The sequence below is a fragment of the Falco biarmicus genome, chromosome 13, assembly GCF_023638135.1.
Source record: "Falco biarmicus isolate bFalBia1 chromosome 13, bFalBia1.pri, whole genome shotgun sequence".
NCBI lineage: Eukaryota > Metazoa > Chordata > Aves > Falconiformes > Falconidae > Falco > Falco biarmicus.
In genome coordinates, this window is record NC_079300.1 from 17,897,316 (window position 1) to 17,920,843 (window position 23,528).

General features: G+C 38.7%; 1 protein-coding gene across 3 annotated transcripts in view; it reads right to left on the reverse strand.

Moving 5' to 3' along the window:
- The window catches only part of RASA2 (RAS p21 protein activator 2), a 51,391-nt gene extending 28,377 nt beyond the window's left edge, over window positions 1-23,014 (reverse strand). Inside the window, exons 1-5 of one of the 3 annotated variants that reach the window (XM_056358572.1) lie at window positions 22,829-23,014; window positions 16,182-16,287; window positions 10,614-10,717; window positions 9,496-9,590; window positions 2,921-2,997 (exon numbers count right to left, since the gene is read on the reverse strand). In XM_056358572.1, coding sequence (XP_056214547.1) covers window positions 2,921-2,997; window positions 9,496-9,590; window positions 10,614-10,717; window positions 16,182-16,287; window positions 22,829-22,889 — 443 coding nt within the window. In that variant the 5' untranslated portion in view covers window positions 22,890-23,014. The remainder of the gene's footprint in view (window positions 1-2,920; window positions 2,998-9,495; window positions 9,591-10,613; window positions 10,718-16,181; window positions 16,288-22,828) is intronic. The other 2 variants (XM_056358570.1, XM_056358571.1) reach the window with 2 other exon arrangements.
- Between the last annotated feature and the right edge of the window lie 514 nt (window positions 23,015-23,528).

Genomic DNA, 23,528 nt, shown 5'->3' on the forward strand with positions numbered 1-23,528 from the left:
TTAAGAATTAATTTTTCCACACTTTTTTCCTTTAGCCAGCACTTTCAGTTTTGGTTCAAGAGGCAGGGACAGAAATGTACATATATGCCCACTCTTTGTCTTTTTTTACTCAATCACAGCTCTGCTACTTCCTATTTTTCAGCTTTGTTAGAGGAGTTACTAATAATACGATGACTGCTCAGGGCCTGGCGACTGATAAAACACAGCAGTAAGTGCATCACTTGCTAATCGTCCTTAGAAATTTACAAAAAAAGACTTTCAAAGTTTACATTTCTATTAATTTTCTATTTATTAATTATCTATTAATTTCTATTTACATTTTCTATTAAAGGACCTCACATAAATTTTCTATAAGTTCCTCATGATTTAAGATCAAAGGGGTCTCAAAAATGCCCTTACATCCATTTCTGTAATTATCCAGTGAGATTTCCCAGTTCTTATACTCACATGTACATCCAGAAATATATTTAACCAATTAATATAGGTCTATCAGCATGTGTGATAAAATACTACTAAACATTTTTAGTTTAAGGAACTCCAGTGCATTTCATAATCTCAGATGAAGACCAAAGCATTGATGTAATACGGCAGTGTTTAACACACAAAGCTCGCCCACATGTCAGTGAGTGGGTAAGTACAGCAACCACGCGAGAACCCTGGCTTCCTTTTGATCATTTATCTCCGTCACAGAGATCCTAAGAGAGCGCACAGTGAGTAAACCACTTCCTACTCAAAACTGCCATCTGCAACAGTTAACTTTCTAAAGCAACCTTTCTTCATCATATGAAAAATCCGAACACGTTTTAAAAATAAAAAAAAAATTAACTCACACTAAAGTGCATGGATATATAAAGTATTTTAAAAAATGACATGTATCAGAAAGTTAAGGTGGAAATAAAAAACCAAGTCATAAAGTTCCAGCCAGCTTTTGGCGGTGAATAGTCCACAGGGAAAAAGCTATTCTAGTTCTGCCTTGCACTGCAGGAGGAATGGAAAAGTAAGAGCAGCCAGACCCCCAATTAACCAAGCTGCCATCCACTATACCAACAGCAACACATTCAGAATTATCTTTAAGTTATAAATATACATTGATGTACAGCAAGTTTTCCTATCTTACCTGAACTATCAACCTACAATAGCCACTAAACCATTACCGGTTTCACTGGCTTAGTTCTATCACAGAACTAGCTTCCCTTTTCATATCAAGTAACAAAAAAGCAAAGAGATTATTTTACCAGGTCTTGTTCCAACTAAACTACTCACCGTGGTTAGATAGCCGACTAAGAATGTATTATAAACTTCATAATGAAAATCACATTAGCAAAATCGACAGATTGTAATGGTCTCCCCCTCCTCCCTGAGGCTGAGCTGAACATGAAGTCGCCAAGACAAACGGAAGACCACACACCATTTCCTCCCCTCAGTTTCACAATACAACCCATTCTTTCATGCTAAATTCTCAGAGAAGTTAAAAATCAACCCAAACAGCACAAAAAACCCTCACTCAAATATGTTCATGAACAACGCTGAAAAGCAAAACAAAGACTTACTACCCTTTGAGGTTTTAATCTTAATTTTCTCTTAGTCTTTATAACCCCCTTGTCTGTACCCTTTTCTTCACGTTTCCTATCCCATAACCCATTAAGAGACAAGCGCAGAAAAATCTTTACTTCTTTCTGAAGCACTACAATTAAAAAACTGCAGTAAGGCTGGCTTGTTCTCCTGAAACTTACTCATGTTGAGAATGTAAAGTCACAAGAGAATGCCATCAATCTCACTGAGTGAGTCTCTGCAAGTCACTGGTTTCTACTGGTCTCTTCAATGAAAGCAAACAGTCTCCCAGAGACAGGTAACATGAAAGGCTGTTGGGCTTCTTCCAAAGGATAGGATTAGTTTCTAGGAAGACCCATATCTTCTAGTATGTCCTTATCAGACAAACTTTTTGAGAGAGTCAAAACATTTTTGTGTATCTCTTTTTGCATTAGCTTCTTCTCAATTTCTGGCCTTAAATGCATTGCTTAGTAAGGAATAAAAAGAAACATAACTACCAATACATACTGAACTTTGGTCTTCTGTGACTAATGCATGTAACCTGTACGCTCAGACTCCCAAAGCCATCACATAGGGATATTATTAAACACAGCTCTAAGAGCAACAACACAACGGTACAAACTGGTTAGTATCTTCCAACATGCCTCATGCTGTGCTTTTTCCTTAACATTGGTGAAATTTGTTGGGTTTTAATTAACATATAGTAAACACTTACTCTTTCTATGAGGCTATTTGACATACTGTAATGTCTTTATACTTTGGAGTCAAAACTGTCTCGGTAATAAAAATTCATTAAGTTGCTGCTAAGAAGTTTTACTGAAATGTGGCAGTTATGCTGCTTCAGAACAGCAACCCCTGAACTTTGTTTTTCTATAAACAGTCCTTATCATGGTTAACCATGAGAAAGTAATTCTGAAGCAAAACTAGAAGTGGATTTTCATATACCAAACCAAAATATTATTACTGAAAAAGTTTCACACCATTTCCAACACCCACCAGCAACTCAATTCTGTCAGTCTCAGCAGTACTGCAAGTTTGTGGCTGTCAGGCTGCAGTGAGCTTTCCTAGGTTCCTCACCAGACCCAACTCAAATGGAATTACAAGACACTGAACTAATGATACCAGATAGCCATGCTGAGTCCTAATAAAAGTGACTGCTTTGGGAGCAGAGATAAGCAGTTGTGAAAAACTTCTGCAGAGTTCCCCAAGCCATACCCTCAGCAAGGCAGGCCCCAAGGAAAGTCATATAAAACCAAAAAATATTATTGGTACCAGGATGTGCAGACATTTCGTATTGAGAGACAAATTACTTAATGGTCTAACAAACAACTAAGTATTCAAGGATTCAAGGATTAATGTAATTTCTTACTGTACTACTAGTTGCTGGCACACAGACCCATTATCTGTTATCAGTTCGTTCAGTTTTAATTCAAGGTGAACTTTTCCCTGGAAAAAAGAAAAAAAAAAGAGAAAAAAACATTTTTAAAAGCCTTTACTTTAGAAGTAGCAATTAGAACAACAATATAGTTTAAAATTAGAAGCTATTTAAGGTAATTCCAATATATCCACTTCAACCAAATATCTAAAGCACGTATCTTGCAATTACAGTAGGATGAATGCATTTGAACTTCCAGAAAAAATGTTAAGAGAGAACCATGATCCTCAACTGCAGACAGCACATGAATTGGTTAAGTCTCCACAGATTTAACACACACATAAAAAATATTCTTTTCAGAATGAGGAAGTACCAAGAGCAAAAGTCCCTCTCAGCATTTTTGTCCTAAGCATGGGACAAAACCTTGAAGAAACAGACAATGAATTTATGAGCATTTCAGGAGAAAGTTCTAAAATTACCTGGGACTCTGAAGGCAGTTTGGCATATTTAGAGAAGTAGAATAGTATGCAGTAGCCTAACCAGCAACATTTAATATCCCACTGTGAAATCCTGTCCATCACACCACACTGAAGATGACTTAGCAATATATTATGCATCCCAGTACAGCTTTCAACTACCTCACGAGTGTCTGCCCGTATACTGTTGGAACAGTAAACACAACCTGAAAAGGTGGCAATATCTGCCAAACCGGGCTTCCTCCTTGTCTTTTTCTGACATGGTAAGATGTGTTAAGAAAAAAAATCCATAAATGATGGCAAAGTGTGGATTAACTTCAGAACCCAGCAAGAGCCAACCTACTTAACTCTCACAATAAAAGGCTCCAGAAGCTCCAAACCATGACATGCAACTTTCTTGGGAGGACCAAAATTTGGTACAACCACCTCACTCCAAACATCTAGTGCCTAAACAACACTGCTACTCCTTTCAATGCCTGACTATTCATGCTGGCTTTCGCCTCTAAGATATCCACGCACTGACAGTGTCTTGCCTCTAAACCACGTTCTTAGTATTCTTGGAATCTGTCCATTTGAAAAATGGAACATCAGATGACACTGGTTTGTCCACAGTTATGATTCTTTGGGAAGGGACCTGGAAGAGAATTTTTAAGTGTGGCAAAGCAAGCAAGCTGCAATCTGAACTGCAGTTTTGCTGTACAATACTAAAATGGAAGTTAAACCCTTAGCTGACCTTGCACACATTTCTACAGCACTTATGTTTTGACATAAAACTGAAATGTTTTTATTGTAAATCCCCTGGGGCAAGGGCTGTGTTTCTCTCTCTGTACGTCACATGGGAGGAGAAATGAAGTTCTTCTATAAGGAAGTTTTAAATGTAACTACTTCGGGATGCCTGCCAAGTGTTTTGCTAACTTACCACATGGATTGAAACGCAGGTACATTAAGAAAATATTTGTCAAGCAGAGAAACTCAATTACATAAATAGATTTACAGGATAAAAACAGAATACTGAGAAGCAAGCCCAGAGCCTTACAAGGCAGTTTTTGAGTGACAAATGAAACAACCATCTTAGTAATATCTATTTGTAATAGCTCACTTAACTAGTTGTAGGAGGCAGATCTTGTGAATGGCCTAAACATCTTCCTTTTGCTTTAAAAAAAAATCCGAAAACCAAACATACATCATGTGTTCAACACTGATCAGTAGGAGTAAAACAACAAATCTACTGCTCCTGGGAACTATCTGTAGATGTAGTTTGTTCAAAACTCAGCATCATGATGGCTACAGTAACATGACTCTAAGAAAGTACTTCCCTGGCATGTATGGAGAGTTTTGGGTACATTTTTGTTGTTTTGTTTGTTGAGAGCAGTGCAATGGTTGCCTGAAGTGGCTGATCCACAGATCTATATCAGAGCTTTTGACATTATGTGCAACCAGGTTTTAAATGCGGTTTTAGAGATTGGTTTTAGTTCAAAACATGAAGAGAAATCAGCCATTCTTATAGAATAAGCAAGCAACACACTTCATATGAACAGACTTTTCATCTGTAGATCTCAGGTTTGTTCAAAGGCAGGTAGGTACCATTTTAACCAATTTACAAATGGATTAACAATTTTCAGGTAACTGAATAGAGGAAGATGGAGCGGTTGATCACATGGTGAAGATTCACATAGTAACAGAGGAGCCAAAACAAGAGCATCCAAATCGCCAACCTAAACTTCTGAACTACAGAAACAATTTAGTTAGTTTTGTTTTTAAGAACGGGTCTGCATTTTAACACTGTATAACTCACAGCTCCAATATTTTAATCTTTTCCACACAATGAAATGTTACAAGTATTTATAATAAATGCAAGTTTTCTAGTTTAGTAAAGCTCTTAAGTGGAAACTGGGCTTGCAACTGTCTTATAAATACTTATGCCAACAGGTGCTCATATACTGTGCTCACCAGAATCACACTACTAATTGTACCACAAAGTTACTTTTGACAGTTTTCTTCATAAAAACTTCTCTCCTTTAAATTCGAGTATTCTTTCATCTGAAGCATAGCCTACACTTGAGGAAGGTATTGAGGGTGGTGGTGGGGTTTAAACAGAGCTAGAAATGCTAACAGCTATTTTCCAGCTCCTCTCCCAACATCAGAAACTCTAGATTAAAGTATTTCTCTTGAACTCTGCCCTCTTCCTTCCACTTCCCCTAACTCAATGCAACAAATGTTGCAACTGAACTATTGGATTTGTAAGAATCATCTTTATGCAATACACACGATGTTAACATCTAAGTAGAAGGAAAAAAAACCTAAGCCAAAGTTAGAGAACTTTAACCAAAACACCAAAATAACCCAGGTTATCCACTCAGAACCATCTTTGGTAAACTGAAGTCCTTGCAGCATATGGAAAGTAAAACTCTGCAATACTCCCCAAATTTACAAAATATTCCCACCACCTGAATTGTTAATTGCGTGCTTACTACAAAGAAAGTCTCTACATAACAGATACAGGTTCTATCAGCATCCATCAGCTTTTTTCCAGCTTTCCCATTCTACATTAGAGCAAACATGCATCATATTTCTGAAGTGTACTACGTCTTACTGCCTACCAGACTGAGCTCATATCACTATGGGATGGCCAACAGTTCCATGGTATATGCATTCAATTCCAAAAATGCTGTGAGGTTTACTTTACCTAGACCTTTCTTCTTTCCTAGGGTTGGAGATCTGAGCCACTAAGAATCTACAAGGTGGCTTGAGGCTCCATCTCCATTGTTTTCTGAATTTGTACACTCTACATGAATATCTGGAAAATCTATTAGGAGTACATTATTTCAATGATAAATCCTATCAATTTTAAGAAAGGGAACAGTGAGTGTTAAAGTTACTGTCAAAAACCTTGTGTGTAAAAGTTTTTGACTTTATCAATGTATTTCACAAGCATAGATCAGGACACTACAAAATGTTTCTTGCTACAAATAACAAAGATCAAGGACACATTTAACAATATCACCTTGTTTCAAACCACGTAAGTGAAGATTTAAGAAGAAAGAAAAAGGGGGGAGGCAAGCAATCCTAACAATTTTACTAGCATGCTGAGGCTATCTGTATTCTAGAAAATGTGAAGATTTTTCTACATAAATGTAACAAGTTCGCACCAGCTGCAGTTAAACATGGTCTGTTCCACTCAACTCTTCAAATGCTACTTTATATATATTTGCTTAGTATTCCCACATTCCTGTACGCTTTTCAAGAACTACAGGAGAAAGGGAAAAGTTTTAAGAAACAAAATTATTATCCATTCATAATATTGTAACCAGCAGCAAAACAAAAAACCCAGCTAAGATCTAAACATAAAGCAAATGCTTTCCAAAAACCAAAGTTTTGGGGTTTGGTTTGGTTTTTTTGGTTGTTGTTGTTTTGTTGTTTGTTTTGGTTTTTTTTAAACACACTGTCAATGGCTGGGGAGAGGCCACTCTCCTCCCATATACACTTGAAAGAAAATATCCATCACCCTTCTTTCATTCACATTAACTCAAGCACACGCTGCTTTTACTCTGCCTAACTTTTAATCACCTCCACTTCAGGTTACCTGTTTGTAGAGAGCCATAGAATCAGAACCAAAAATGACTGGTCTACAGCTTCTGTATGAGAAGTGGATTGTGACCCTAGAGAAGTCCTAAATTTATTAAAGTAAGGTGGTTTTAAAAAAATGACTTTTCTGTTTATTTCCCCACTGCCCCAGTTCAGTTTTGGTTTGTAGGAACTGGCAAGTATAATTCTTGGTAATTCCACAAAAGACAAAAATGTTACATTTAATGGACTTTTAAGGCCCTCTAGGAACTAACAAATTTACTGATGAACTCAAATGTCTTCCAGTAATACTTTAATTTGTCCTACAAAGGTAGAGCTGAGAATTTCCCCTACAGGCTGTAAGAACTGATGAATTGTAAAGAAAAAAATAAATATATATAAGATATGCTTATTAGTAAAGACAATGACAGTTAGTGCCAAAGCACTTATGACTTTGTATGGATTTTGTACATCTACAAGCTGTATACCACAATACACAATATGCACCTCCACCGCTAATGTACCTGGATATACAGGTTGCTCATTATACCAAAGTTAGCCTGTATGAAAAATAGATGACTAGTACAAAGAAACTACCATTTTCTTGAAACAAATGAAGACTTAAGAAAAAAAAATCCACCTCGAAAAAACCCCAACCATGCAAACTGCAACATGTCCCACATATAGCCAAGGATTGCAAAATACTTCTAAGCCATTTTATTGCCTTGTATCCATTGTAAGTTCTAGAAACCACTCACACTGAGGGAACTAGAGGAAAAAAAATGTCAACCACATGTACAGTGTCACACAGAAGAGCATATCCGAGAGCAATTTTTTCCCAAAAAAAACCATTACCCAGCTTTATAAACCTTTGTGCACTTTTTCTGCACATATACCATGTGAAAGCCTGCTATTTTCAGCCATGTCCCAACAAGAACCTTTGGAATCTCCTAGGAATACATTTCAGTATGGTATGCCACATCCAAACCAACAAGATTACAGCCAAATCTGGCAGAGGGGAACTGGTCTCAGTTCTGCTATTCAAGTTTCATGGAAAAAGGACACAGGACAGAGGAGAAACCTACCCAAACGCCCTAACTCAAGCAAAGATTAACATGAGGAGCACACACCTTAGCAGAAAAGGTCATCCTTTAAAAGAAGCATCATGCAACAGAGTGTTTTATAGATGTCCCAGCCATGGAAAAGTATCAGTAAGAGCTTACAGTCCACTGTGAGCTACAAAGCCATGGAAATTAAAAACTTTTCATTACCAATATGTAAGGAATTGTTTAATGCTATTAATGGAACATTTTAATTGAATTTTCATACTTACTCGGGTAGTATCATGACAAAAATTAATCTTTTATTCAATACATTTTTATGACAGAGAAAAAAAATATGTAGCAAGCATGACAGTATTTAAGTCAAAGCAGAAACTGCATTTCAGTTTCTATCTGGAAAGGACTTAGATGTGATTAGATGAAAGAATCAGAAGAATGAGACAACTTGCAGATAGACTAGAGATGATCTGTGGGTCCTTTGCAACTGAACTATTCTATTATATTCCATCCTAACTGAATGAGGACCGATTTCCAACAGATACAGAGAAAGTGGTATTCAGATGTTTTGAAAATCTGTCTTCATGTAAAGCAACCACAGGTCCTCCTATATAACCAACAGCTGCAGGCTAAACTTACAGCTCATAGATGATTAATCCTGGAACATACTGTGACTTTTTTTGGGAATTCTGTGCACATTCACCTCTTGTAAAAATATACAGGATTCTCCCTACCCAGAGGGATTTCCAGGTTACTAGAAAAACACAAACACTGCCAAGTCCAAGAATTTTGCCCTCAGGCAAATCTGAAAAAAACTATTAAAACCTAATAAATTGTTTATCACAGTAACAAGGCTAAGAGATTCTCAAGAAGACTGTTCTGTTTTTTCTCAAACCAAAAAAAGATTTGCTAGAACTTCTACAGCCACCTCATCTTTATGTATTACTATAACAATCCTGTCAGAAGAACTTGAACCACAGTCCAAAATACAACTCTGAAGTGCAAGTTCTTTGATACTGAATGCAGAAAGTATTTCAAAATAAGATAAATGAGCACAGCACAAGTACCTCTAGTTTTGGAGACTTGAACCATTTCATGCCATATAATCAGTTCTCTCAGATATACCAAAACCGACTCAAAAAAATAAAAATTATTCAGTAGTTTCCTAAATCATTCACCTCTCAAGTACATAGCTCCCCTTGCAAAGATTTTAGACACTAAACCACCGTTAAGGTATTTCTGAAACAGTTGCTTTAAGTCTTCTGCTAGTTTTAAGTATCATCAGAAACAATACAGCTAGTTTAGAGGCATAGAATATGCATTATTCTCTAATCAAGCTGAAAGACTCAGCTGTCTCACAAGACTTAGACAACGCTAACCTCCATCTGCTACAGTTCAGTGTAAACTTCTACTATTACACACACTTATCTATATTTAATTTAAAAATGCAAATTTGCTATTTAATAGTTACCTGAACCTCTGAATTAGAATCGACAGGTTGAAGCATAAACCAGTTCTCTTTTCCTGTGTAGTTGCATAAATCTTCTTTTTTGATTGACACCTTTCCTGGGGGAGGGGGCAGGGAGAAATAAGCATAAATATAACTTTCATCTGAATAGGACAAATATTTAAATAGATTTGAAGTTTGATTTTTGTTTAAACTTTTATGATGCTATATGAAAAGCTTATGGAAACAAAGCACATTAAGCATGAGTAAAGCAGAAAAATAGTTCATATAAAGCCAAATTAAGTTAATGACAATGTGTTAACTTGGATATCCTAAAAACAAGATTAGGTAAAATAAAGAACACACTTGTGGTTGGAAATAACATAATAAAGATTTGAGAGAACAGTGATGGTGTTGAAGAAGGTTTAAATAGGGAACTGAAGGTAGGTGCCTTTTACTCGTCTCACTGCTGTTTGGAAAGTTGCTGTTATACCAAATTATCTGGCGTCCTGGTGCAAATTATTTCCTTCCTCAATTCTAGTCATGTGAAGGCTTCTTCCACAGCAGGCTGACTGTTAGAGCTTTACAACAACTATATCCAAGTAGCAGCTACAATAGAGCCATTATTAATGGGGGGTGGGGGGGGGTGCACGGGAAATCCACTTCCTGTAATTTTTCACCTAAGCTACATAAATTGCTACAAAATGCTTTACAAGTAACAGGTTGCACCGAGACAAAAATGTAATCTATACTGTCAAGAATTATTCCACCGTTGCAGTTACTGTGGAATTATTCCACAAAATTCTTGACAGACCTACAGGTAGTAACAATTATTCAAATATTCCAGTAGAACAGAAGCAGAGAAAAATCAAACAGAAATTAAAAAAATGTACGAAGATTATAATTATAAGACTATAAAATGTCCTATTAGTCTAAAAAATAAACACATTTTAGTATAATAGAATAAAGCAAGGAAACAAAATCCTGCTTCTCAGAATTTAAAGGAACATTTAGTTTAAGTGCACTGTATACTGCATTTTGAAAAACGCATCACTGTAATAACTGTATCCTCAATATTACAGAGAAGGATACTGGAAATAACCAAATGTTATGCCAGATGTAGACAGTAACCCAGAACTTACCTATACGCAGATCTTTTTGTAACACACTTTTATCATAAATGTAGAAGGACAGCCACTGGAATGTTCTGGGAATCTCAAAGTAAAACTCTTCCCCAAAATAAGGGCTGAAAAGAAAGACTGACAGTTAAGACAGAAAAATGCTTTATGTAATTTTTATGTAAGACAAACATTGAAATACTACATTTTTACTGCAGTCCCAGGTCGTGGCCTTTAGCATTACACTTGTCTATCATCAAAGCCATCCACAACCATTTCATTACAGGAACATACAACAACACTGCAAGTTAAAACTTCATGAGAATGCCTTGCATATGTTCAAAAAAAGGAAAAAAAAATATCAGAGTACACACACAGGAAGTGCTGTCTCCTCTACAATTTCAACTCTATTTTTCTGTTTTGAAATTTTCCTAGCTGATTCTCTAACCACCCCATATGACTTCCTGAGACACAAGTTTTATGGTTTTCTTTTTTCATTCAGTACAAGATTAAATTATATTAAAATACAATTTATTAATTACTTCACTAACTGATATTTGTTTAGCTAACTTCCATGTCAAATTTGATGCTCAAAGATTCAGACCTGTAGAAAGAAACCGTAAGTATTAGCAACTATAAAACAGAACAGTGAGAGAAATGTTAACGTCAAATATGCACATTATCCCACATACTGAAATGGCCTCCACATTTCTCCATCTCATCAAGTCCAATATAATGTTTACAGTTCACCCTACTTAACCGCCATTGGCACAGCCCACCATGTAAAAAAAGACTCCGGGCTCCTCTGTGTTAGACATGGTTCACACAATGTGTTGGTTGGTATCTTCACTCAAGGAACTTTATACTTTCATTAAACTTAATGAGTACTTACTGATGCAATCATAGCCGGTAGTCAGAAGGCTGGATTTCAAAAGACGGAACAAAACCACAGCATTATGTGTGTCGCTGCAAGTTGTAAATTCTGAAAATCAAGTGTATCCACCAAGAAAACCTCCATGCTATTTTGTAACTACTGGATTCTTAAAGACTTAAAATACTTTCAATTACAATGTATTAACGTCACCAGGGAAAAGTGTTTAGCTTCATGAAACTGATTCTAGCCTCTACTTCTTTCTACAGACAAACTACCAAACTCAGAAACAAAGCAGGGGGTGTTTCTGAGAGGTGCCTGTGTGCATCCCAGTTAAGTACCTGACACTCTATGGTCACAATACTTTATCAAACTAACACAAATATGCTTATATTTGGAACAATCAGTTCATACCACTACCTACCTAAAAAGATACCAGGAAGAATAGGGTGTCATCCCCTACCCTCTTCCCTCCAAAATAATTACAAAAAAACCACCAAATGCTGAAGGATCAATAGCTCTTTAAATAAGCTAAAAAGTGAAAGATCTGATGGCTAACTTAAAAAGTGGGAAAGAACAGAGGTGAAAAATCTGGTGTTCCAAATTTCTAGAATTGATTTTTAAAAACAAGAGCTTTAACTGCAGGAACCCATTGAGTAACTTCACCAGTGAAAATGTTCCTTTCGTTCAAACACAGACCTTGTACCACAGGCTTCAAAGTAGACAAATCAGTATTAGCCTCTGCACGACACCGAGAAATAATACAAGAATTCTCATTTGAAAAATTTGCTTGTGGGTTTTCAGCTCCCCACTTTTTAAATTTTTTTTTTTCCCTAATTTCAAAGCCAACAAATCTGGCTTTGATTTTGAGGGCTAGGTCCTTCTTGTCAGCACCACTGCTAAAGGTATAAATTCATGAGAACTACCTTTAGCAGCAATGCAGCCCTAAGCTGCCTAAATGTCCTTACTACCGTAGGTGCTGCTCATTTTAATTGGACTGACACAGTAACTCAGACCAAAAAAAGATGAAACACAGGCTTATTTTAAACTTAGGTCAATTCAGTGATATGGTTCCCATGACAGCTATACATACAATAGTTGCACCAGTACAAAAGAGATATTACAGCAGAAAGAGCTAACAGTGGGCGAACAAGCTGGCACTGGTATCGAGGGAAAGTCTGTTAACTCAGCTTCAGTTGGACATCTTAAGAGGAGCACTAGACTACAACATACATCAACCACTGTGTGCCACTAAGTGTTAAGTCCCTATTCTTGCTGAATCTATAGTACTCCATGCATCCAGTCATAATCAGACAATTAGCCTGGGATGGAATCTATTAGCACAGACTTCCAAAAACCTATTTGGCAGCCATATCCTACAGCTAAAGAAAGGAAACTTCACAGGTATATCCCACTACCTCAAAAGAATAATCAGCCACCAACAGTCATTATTTAGACCTCAACATTACTGAAGTCTCAGATTTGGCAAGAGCAAGCAGGTCAATAGTATGAGCATAAATAGAAGGTGCTGTTTTATTCCTGTTGATACATTTTTCCTCACCTAGGTTAACACCACTGCCTTATGAATTAATAAATGCTTATTCTTTAGCAAATTATGAGGCACAGAGAAAATCTAAGGCAAATACAAAGGATTATTAACAAAATTCTTAAATTCTTAGGTGGACACAGAACTGGCTGAAGGGGTATAATATGTTATAGCAAAGAGGAATAATTAAAATTGAGAACTTACTCAACCTGTTCTTCAAGGATTCAGTCAGTTTAGTACTTTCATTTGTGACTTTGATGCAAGAACTTTAAAGACTGTGATGGATACAAAATTAGAAGATCGTGCTAATTCAAGGGAAGACCAGACTGCCATACAGGAAGAACTGGATTACAGTAATACAGAAGATGTAATTTAAGTATGTGACATACTCCTTTGCTCTTCCCTTCTTTGTTACATTAAACTGGCAGTTCTATGATGGAAACTGACCAATGCCCCTAGATCTGTCATTTGATAAAAGCAACAGTTACATCAACAAAAGTATTATTTTTTGCTATAACCTTACATTCAAAAAAAGTTCTATTTGAAAAAAGAAACTTCATTTAAATTTAAAAAAATGCAGCATACACATGCCACAACCCCTCCCTTCCCCAATTCCTCATATTTGACCATAGATACTTGAGGAAGCTGATAGATGTTCTTTAAACTTTCCAAGGGAAAAAAAATTTCTTTCTTCAGAACCCACAGAAATCCCACACCATGTCAGGAACTATTTCCTGAGTCATTAGTCAAAATACCCTTCTTTCACTTCAGCATTAATTCATGTTTTACTAACTTTGAGAATCATTTGCTTTACATCTGCACTCAAACAACAGTCCCAGTGCTAGTGGAAGCCCAAATCTATTGCCACATTTTAGAAATACATTTCTTCATTAGTTTTCAGTCACTGTAGTCAAAGATCATTTTAATTCTAGTGATAATTACTTCCTTTAACAAGTGGATACTTGTAAATGTAAAATACTATTTACATTACAGCTAGTGTATGTTTGCAACCCAGAATACAATGACAAAATCAGACTGTGAATTACATTTGTAAGAAACAGCAAGCAAATAATTTAAAAAAAAAAAACAATTAAATTTGAAGTTGTATTTATGTTAGAATTATACTGTACTACACCTTACTGGAAAGCAATTTATAAAGCTTCCAGACTAACAAGAGATCAGAGCTTTCATCTTCCCTTCCAGTCCTCTAGGTTAGCACAGTATTCTAGTGTAACACAGTAATAAGCAGCAAGATGGTATAATTAAGTTTCCGGAACAAGTGTCAGCATTTGTAACTGCATACACACTAGTAATCAAGTGTAAGCATCCAATTCTGGTTGCTGCTAATAGAGGACGACTTACTACATTTCATCAGTTTGTATGGAATCCTACTCATGCTGTCAATCTGACTTCACACAGCCGTAATTCAGAAGATTAAGAGTTTCCTATACAGTCGGAGACATAAAGGCACCTATGGGCAAAGAGTGATTCAGAACACTGATTTTTAACGCCTAATAAAATGTTTTCAACTTAGAAAGATTTATTTCCTATCACCTGAAAAATTCTCAATTCAAGGGGAGGTTTGTGTTACTCAAGGACACGCCCCACCCCAATATCAGTTTTGTTATAGCACGATTTTTCTTCCTTTTCTCTGTAAAGTACTAGTGGCATTGTTTTCATTTAATCAAGTTTCAGGTAAAACTTCAGTACCATTTGAAAAAATTTTGATGGACTTCAGGAAATTCATTTTATCAAACATTCTACTATTCAATTAATATTTCTTTTATTATCAGGTGAATTAAGTATAAAAATTTAACTATTCTTAAACAGAACATAGTCATAATGTCTGCATAAAGATTAAATGTAACAGGTCTTGTTTCTAAGCATAGTAGGAACTTTTAGGGTTTCAGTTATTAACATGTCCAAAAACAGACAGTAAAATCTTTCCTTTTAAAATATATGCTGCGTTCCCTTATACCCATCAAATTACTGTCTATTTGAAGGGGAAATTTTAAGTTTCTGCTTTATCATAATATTCTTCCCTGAAGGATTACTGAGTTGAGTCTGTTTCGGTAATGCATCTCAACTGCAGTCAGTTAAATTCTGAAAAATTCCTGGCTCTGACTACAGCAGTTACAGATCAGGAGTATGGGCAAAATATTTGTTCCTGATTGCATGTATGCAGTATTTGCTTTTCATGCAGAAGCATAAGAGAGCTTTAAAACAAGGTTTTGAGAAAGTTAAATTCCCTGTTTATATCTGCCATATGAGCAGCATACTGTTCCTCACCTGGATACATCTAAAGAGACAGCTCAAAAAACACATACTAGCAATAAAACTGGAAACAACAAGATTTAAGAAAACTTTCAGGAGCTTGAACAAGCTTTCTGAGTTTTCAGAGAAATGTTTAACATCTCCTCCAGCTAACTGAAACTGTCACTGATATTCTGAACAATGCAGCTGCAAGGATGCCTCGGTATGGGTTATCAAGTGAACTCTATAAGAGTTTTGAGACATCAAAGCACCTAAGACTCCTGCAGCTATGTTATCATGACTTTTTTGATTGTTTTTAATGCTCTGACACAGTAGCAGAATCTACAGCTAAGTGTCACTCCAGGATGGCTGCAAGCCATTCTCTGTGAGTACTGGTTCTAGTTCCCAAAACAAGAATTTCAGAAGAGAATGAGGCCTGTTCAGGGGGACAACCCACAGCACACAAAGCTCTTACACATGGAAAAGTTCCGGTTCTCTCATTCTGGATACAGGTTTTGCAAAACAGACACTCAAAGCAGAATTCTACCAGTACAGACCAATTGCATGTCAGAAGTAGAAAATGACATGGAGAGCAAGCATCAAGCAGATTTCTTTCCCTTGATAACAACCTGGCAAGGAAAAGAATGTTATGCTGCCCAATGGAACAGAATAAAGTAATAGTGAAATATGTTTTAGCATGCTCTGTTTTAAAAGCACCGTATTACTCACAAGACTCAATGTTGTCTTCTTTCAACTACTCTCACAATTTACACATTGCTGTAATGCTTCTGAGCAGTTGCCACAAGCCAGCTCTCATTTTAAAGAGGTACAAGCAAAAGCACGTGCACATTGATACATATCTTGTTTTTATTCTGAACTGAGGCAGTCTTGCTTATCATCTCTATTTAAAAATTAAGCTTACCTTAAAGATTTTTCAACTACCTGTGTACGAAAAACTTCTTCTTGGTCCAAGTTTATGGTACAGAAAAAGTCTCTCATTTTGTTGGGTACTAAGTGTTTGGCATCATCTGTGAACAAAAAAATGACTGTAAATACTAAGGTTGAAAAACCCACAAAACATTAGGCACAAGAATTTTACATTTTAATCTGCGTCCAAAATTTACTTTTCCATTCAGTTTGCATGCATTTACATACTCATTTTCAATTCCTAAGATCCAACAGTGTACAGGAATTGCCACATCCAGCTTCACCCAGAATGCGAGTCGATGGGAAGAGGACAGCACCCTGACTCACCACACCACTTCCTGCAGCACCTGCACTTTCCCTTGAGAGGTCTCACCTCGGGCTTGACCCTGGGCAGCCTGCTAAATCTGAGCAGCTTACAGCCTGAGTTGATACAGCATTAGGTCATAAGATCAAGACACGATCTGGTTGAGCTCATTTGGTATTTTCTCCACAAATATTATGGCTAAATGAAACTGATCAGTATGAACTTACCCATCAAATCTTTATTTAATTTTCCACTATGAACAGCTGATTTTGACTGATGTATTTTCAAAGGTTCAGCTGTGAGTACTGTTCATTTTTTCCTAACTGTCTGGTCTAGTAGAAAGGGGAAAAAAACCTACTGACTAAACGCAACATGGCTAAGAACAAGTAGAAAAGGAAGTTTCTGATGAGACAGGATGATTGACACCACAGGAATACCAAGATTTGCTGGGTATTCTGTCTAGGCTACTGCAGTAACACACACTGGACATCAGGCAGCCCTTTTTGGAAATGGGTACTTTTAAGTAGCTACAGCTAAAATCAGTTCCCAATGCTCAAATTGGAAAACTCTTCCAAAACCTGAGTGCAACAGACCTGTATTTATTTATAGCAACACTATCCTTTAGCTTTAACAGTTATTTCCTCCTGGATGTTTCCTTCCCCTCTGAATGTCTTTGAAGACAACAAACAGACCCTTTTCACCTTTTATTCTGCTGAAAGAAACAAGACAAGCTTTACTCTAGTGTGAGAGGCTCTGAATCAGCAAGTAGCTTCTGTCCCTGTTCCAATTTAATTATCTTCAACACAGGCAACCAGAATTGTATTCTGCATTAGGTCTTACCCAGGACCTTTTACAGCAGCCTTCATCCTCACCTGCTACCAGAAATACCTCTCCCAATAAAATGTGGAATCAACATTATCTAGACTTCATATAAAAAATTTTAAAAAGTAATAGGATGAAAACTACATGAAAGTATTGAGTTTTAATTATTTATCACGTCTGAATAACATATCACCTCCACTTGCGAAGACCACAGCTTGAAATCAGATTTGAAGTGTCATACATATATTTATTTTTTAAAACTGCAGATATGAAGCACGGTGGAGTAACCTTTATGGTCTATACTGTTAAAGACTTAAAATCAGAATTTTTTTTTTTCTCTCCCTGCACTTTTGTGTGTGTGTGTGTGTGCGTGCGTTAAATAGACTATAACAGTCTTGGAAGTTAAAAGAATTCAGGCCCAGCATTGGAAAGGCTACCACAACTGTATCTGAGCAGCAAACATGCCATTTTAACAGAGACTGAACTTCGTGTGTGATGTTTTCCAAGTCAGGGATATGTATACTGATAGAAAGCGTGAACAGACACTTAACTAACTTCCGCAGTTACAGCTTGTGCTCTCAGAAGCATCAATGAGCTTTTCATCAACTTGGGTGTGGGAGAGGAGGAAGTACACATATTATTTTTAAACACCACAGTTAATGTTGACTGATTGAGAGACATGAACAGAACCAGTTTTTAATGCCACTAGACTCCAAAAAGAGACTAAACTCAAAATCATCCTTAAGAACAACTAAGGAAAACATCAATGACTGAACCTTAAAGAAAAAAGCAACTATTTTATTAAAACATATGAAAGAAAATACTAAAATAAATTCATGAGGCTAGCAATATCCAGAGCTTCTGATACCATATTTTGTAATTAATAAGCATGAACTTTGTGTCAATTGACCTGATAAGATTTTTTTTGTTAATACTCTAGCTTCACCATGCTATTTTTGCATAAAAAATACTTAATCAGCACTGTAAATGTAACGTACAGTGGACTTTTAAAAGAAGTTACATTTATTATAATTTCATGTTTTCTTAAAAGTAAAATTTAAGTATTTCTACGTAATTCACAACTGTTATGTCTACTGTACTGCAGCCTTTCATTAAATACTAACTTTCTATCCAAGGGAATGTAAGAAATAGAAATTTTGAGTGAGATAACCTTTATTTTGTAGCCCAAGTTTAGCTTTAAGGCACAGGCAAGTATATTGAGGTTTTTTTGGAGGCAAGGGGGATGATTCTCAGTTCCGAGTTAAAAATAACCTCGGAGTACTTGTCAGGTGAAGTACAGAGCGTGAGATTTCACATCTTTTCAAACACCTCTTTATATGTGTGATTGTGGGAGATTTTTTGGCCATATAGTGGTCCAGCTCCTCCAAGAAGCTTATTTTCTTTAAGGGGGAGGGGTGGTGTGTGTGGTGGGGTAGGGCAGTGAGAGCACAAGTCTTTGATTGATTCCATTAAGTCTTACTTTTTTCCTCAAAAACCGAAGGCTATAACGATTACATAAAACTCAGGTATGAACAACACCACCGGGTATCTGCTTCAATGTTAAGATTTTAAGTGCATTCATCAAGTGCGCAGCTCTGAGTTCTGAAGACTGCACATCTTTCACTGTTCAAAGGACGCATAGGAAAAAACTTAAGAAGTCACAGAAGCATACTGAAGAAATGTACACCAGTGTCCTCCAAGGATTTGTTGAGAAAGTGTAGGTAGCACGAATGGTTAGTCAGAAACATCAAGAAAAATCATTCTGGGGAGAAGAGAGAAATTAAACCAATTCTAGATTTAACTGGGGAACTGCCTTTCAAGCCTCTTCACAGAGGCTGTCATTAAAACTACACAGTACAATACTTAAACTTGCAGTTCAAATGGTGAAGCGTGCATGTGATTAAACAGCAGCAATAACACACTTTTTTATTTTGTATTGACCACATGAATTTACCAGTTTTAGTCAATGGACTAACATGAACCAGAAATTATTTTCACAAGACACATTTTTGTAGCCTAATTCAATACGGAAGCCATGAAATGCATCACTAAAATAATAAACATCAGCCTTTTTATCTTGAAAAGATGAAAGTTCACAATTGCTATTAGTTACTTGACTTTTAAATTAACTGACTTTATTGCCACTTAGCTACTTTGGGAAAACAGCAAGAAGTAATACTATTTTGTTTTTTTTTAAAAAAAAAAACACTTTGAATTTTAAAATATTTAGAAAATATTATTTAGGATCTCTATATAAATACCTAGTAAAACCTCACTTCAAAGTATGATTAGCTCAAACCTAAACAAAAGCGAAAAGCTGCAATGCTAATAAAGACTCAAAGCAACAGGAAATCAGGTGTACAACACTTAAAAATTCACTCTTCACATTAATGTTATGAGCAATGGAGCAACCTACCGAATTCAAAAGTTCTGTCAAACTCCCTTGCCTGCACATCATTTGTTAAATTTAGACACTACCTGCAAACATCAAGTTACAGCTCGTTCACTGTTAACAGTGCATCAGAAACTAAGCAAAAGCAGGAGGTGGGATAGATAAATGCTATTCACACCATCCTCTGTCTAGTTAAAGTGTGCAATTAGCATACATCCTCTGACAGGGACCTGGAACAAAGAAATTTTTAGAAGACACTTATGCACACAACTGCAAAGTATGCGCTTCATAGAACTAAACATATTATATAGCAACAATTAAATACACTCCAGGAGTGCAGCAGAATCCAAGACAACCACACAGTGTTAACAACTAAGTGCAAGAAGTTTGAAAAATAATGCATCCTGAATTTTGTCAAATAAGCTCTGGGAGACGACAGAGACATTTTCCAAGTGCTCCACTAAGACAGATTTCAGTAAACACACCAAAATCAAAGCAACTAAAATCACTTATGACCTAAAAAGGTACTACTATATGTCATAAAATGAAAACAGAAGCTAGTTATACAGCTTAAAACACTACGCTATGATATGCCTAAAATGACATGATATCCATGCACCTTTGTAAAGTGCTTTTGTCATCACTATGACACATGAAAGAGCCACCAATATAAAAGAGTTGTCACAAAGCTTAAAAGATATTCAGCGGATTTCTGATGGAAACCTGCTGAAGTGTAATACCACATTTTCAAACACCATTACAGGGTCTTGAACTGGTAAGACCAGTTCATCTTGCCTCTTAACTTGAAAACCGGAGGCAGGAAACTGAAAACGTTGGTATACTAACAAAACAGAGAATACCAGGAACTGCAAATGTGGTCCTACTCTGTTTTTTCACTGCTAGTATGTAATAGTTACTTAAGCCACCTTTAAGTATGTGCCTCAATTCTAAGTCTGTCGTGATGATTTGTATAACATCACTAACTTTAGATTTTACCATCTACTTGTGTATTGTAAAACAATACAACTAACAGTGCAGATGGTGTTTTCTAGACATGAAGAATGACACAGAACTGACATTACCTCATTACAACTACCATGCTCCCTCACGCAACACAAAATGAGTCAGTGTCAAGTCTTGTAGTAGTTTAAATGCCAACAAAGCTTAGGCACAGAAGAAATGTAACGTGTTTCTTAGGCGTGGAATACAAGGCCTTGTTACAGAACATGAACTTTCCAAAATGAGGTCTGCTACTGCTAATCCCTCCAGATCAAGAGGAATTACATTATTACATTTGTTTATTATTGTTCCTTCAGAGGGGTTTCCCCGAAAACCCATCAGTAACATACTAGCAAGCAAAAATAAAACAATATTTGCTGTGCAAAGAAGCCAAAAGAGCATCTAGGGATTAGAGGGTTCGCTAACTCCCACAGCGCATGTAACTCATACCTGGGTTTTTTTGTTTGTTTTGGTTTTGTTTGTTTTACACAGTGGTTTTGTTTGTTTGTTTTACACCCCTGTTTTATTTGAAGAAACAAGCAGGTTTCAAGACACATCCTTTATTACAGCTATTACTTCCACTAATTTTCCAAATGGTCTCCTACAGTTCTTACAGGTCCACCTTTGACAATCAGCTTTTTATGTATTCCCTAGGAAGCAGGTCATAGTCATCAGCTTACTGTCACTTTTGCCAAGTAATTGAACATCCAAAGATAGGATACAACTGCAGGCTCAATCCAGAACATCTAAATAGGACGATAAAACTAGTTTCAACATAAGTCTCAAGACATTTTGATTTTTGTATTTAATGCCTAATGGAAAACTTTTGTCAGGTTCAAGTATTAAAAACCATAAAACTCCTTGAATGCTGTGGTTGTCCAGTGTTGAGAAAAACCTTATGAACAAAGTAGAGGAAGCAGAATGGTGTCAATAAGTCAGCTTCAGTAACTAATGTCTTAGCTCTAAAACTAACGGTATTCTTTTTTAAGGACAAGCTGACGTGTTATTCCTGTGATAATTGCTAACAACGTAAGTGCGTGTTCAGCCTCGTCTACCCAACAGGCAATCACTATCGCTAACACACTGGAGCGACAGTACCTCCAGCTACACTTCATGCAGTTTCCTATTTTGGTGACCTAGTCTTCTATTTACTCAAGACGTATCCAGGTCTACGCTGCATGATCATATTTAAGTAAACACGACTCCATCCCTCCACCAAACCTAAGCCCTCAAAAGATTTTCACAACCGTTTCTCCATCCCGCCACCACGTGCAACTCAACTTCTCTCCCTCCATTCTCAAAGAAGCCGATCAACTGCGTGAGAAAGGAAATAAACGGGTTGCATCTGAATTGTATGAATGTGTTTTGATACCCCTCCAGGAAGCCGCCGCGCATCCTGTTTCTCCCACTCGCTTTGAAGCCCTCCCGAGCCCCACCGCACTCTGCCTTCCTTCCCGGCCCCTCCTCCCCAGCTCATCCTCTGGTTTCCCACGTTACCGAATACAGAGGTATTTTTAGTCAGCACTTCCTAACGACCAAAATAAAGTCACCGGCCTCACTCCCTGCCTCCCCCTCACTCGCACACACGCTACACACAAAGAAACAGAACATTAATGACCGTTTCCAGAACGGCCCTCTACCACCGACTTCCTGCACACCAATAATTTCGCAATTGCTGCCTGACAAACAGACTGCGATGCCCGAGGGCCGGGGGGGGGAACGGGACACACACGCATTTCTGCTCGCCCGCTGACTCAAGGAAACCCTCGGAGCAACGGCCGCTGCCCGGCGGCCCCGCGCAGCCCCCGGCCCCGCCAACACGTGCTGCCCGCGCCCGCCACAAAGCCCCTTCCCGGCGCCGCCGCAGCGCGGCCCGCGCCCCCACGGGGCTCTGCCGGCCCGGCCCGCGGGGGCACCGCCGTGAGAAGCTGCTGCTGCCGCCTCAGCCCCGCCGCTCCGCCTCAGCGGCCGCCGCGCCAGCGCCCGCCCGCCCCGGGGAAGGAAAGGGAGCGGCGGCGGCCCGTGCCGCGGAGCCGGGACAGGAGCGGGCACCTGAGCGCGGCGGACCCGGCCCGGTCGCCCAGTTCGGCCCAGCCCCCACCGCGGCCCGCTGCGCCGCACTTACAGATCTTCCCTCGGAGGTTCTGCAGCACCCGCACCTCGTCGCCGCCGTCCCCGGCCGCCATCGCCGCCGCCTGCGCAGTGCAGCGCGCCGCGGGGGGAAGGGAGCGGCCCGGCCCCGCCACACGCCCGCCAGCCACCCCGCGCCACCGCTCCGCCCTCGCTGGCCGCCGCCCTCGGGGGGCACCACAGACCAAAGCGGGGCGGGGGGCGGCGGGGCGCATGCGCGCTGGGGCCGCCTCCCAGCAGGCCCTTGCACGGCGGGCCCGCCCCTGTGCGGCGGCCGGCAGCGGCAGGCCCGGCCCGGCGGGCCCGGGGCCAGGGGGTCGCGGAGTTCCGCCTGCGCCCCGCGGGTGCCCGGTGGCCTCGGCCGCAGCTCGCCCTGAGTGCGCTGTGCATCTGTGTGCCTCTTACGGGGGCCGCGGGGCTCTGGCTGCCAGGCGCGTTAAACGCCGCTGTTGGCCACGTTCAGACTCCTCGCGTTACAGGGCTGAAGCGAGTGACGAGGCCGGTTGCTTTGATCCCCGGTGTGCCGAACCCCGTCCCTGTGAAAAGCACGCGATGGCTTCTGGTGAATGCTCTCTGCTGTCGCTTGTTGCCGTTTGCCTGTGGGGCCACATAAGAGGTGCCATAAAACGAGCAGGAGATGGCCAGGAGATGGCCGAGTTCCCGGCGCGGCCTGAAGCAGCAGGTGTAGTGCTGCC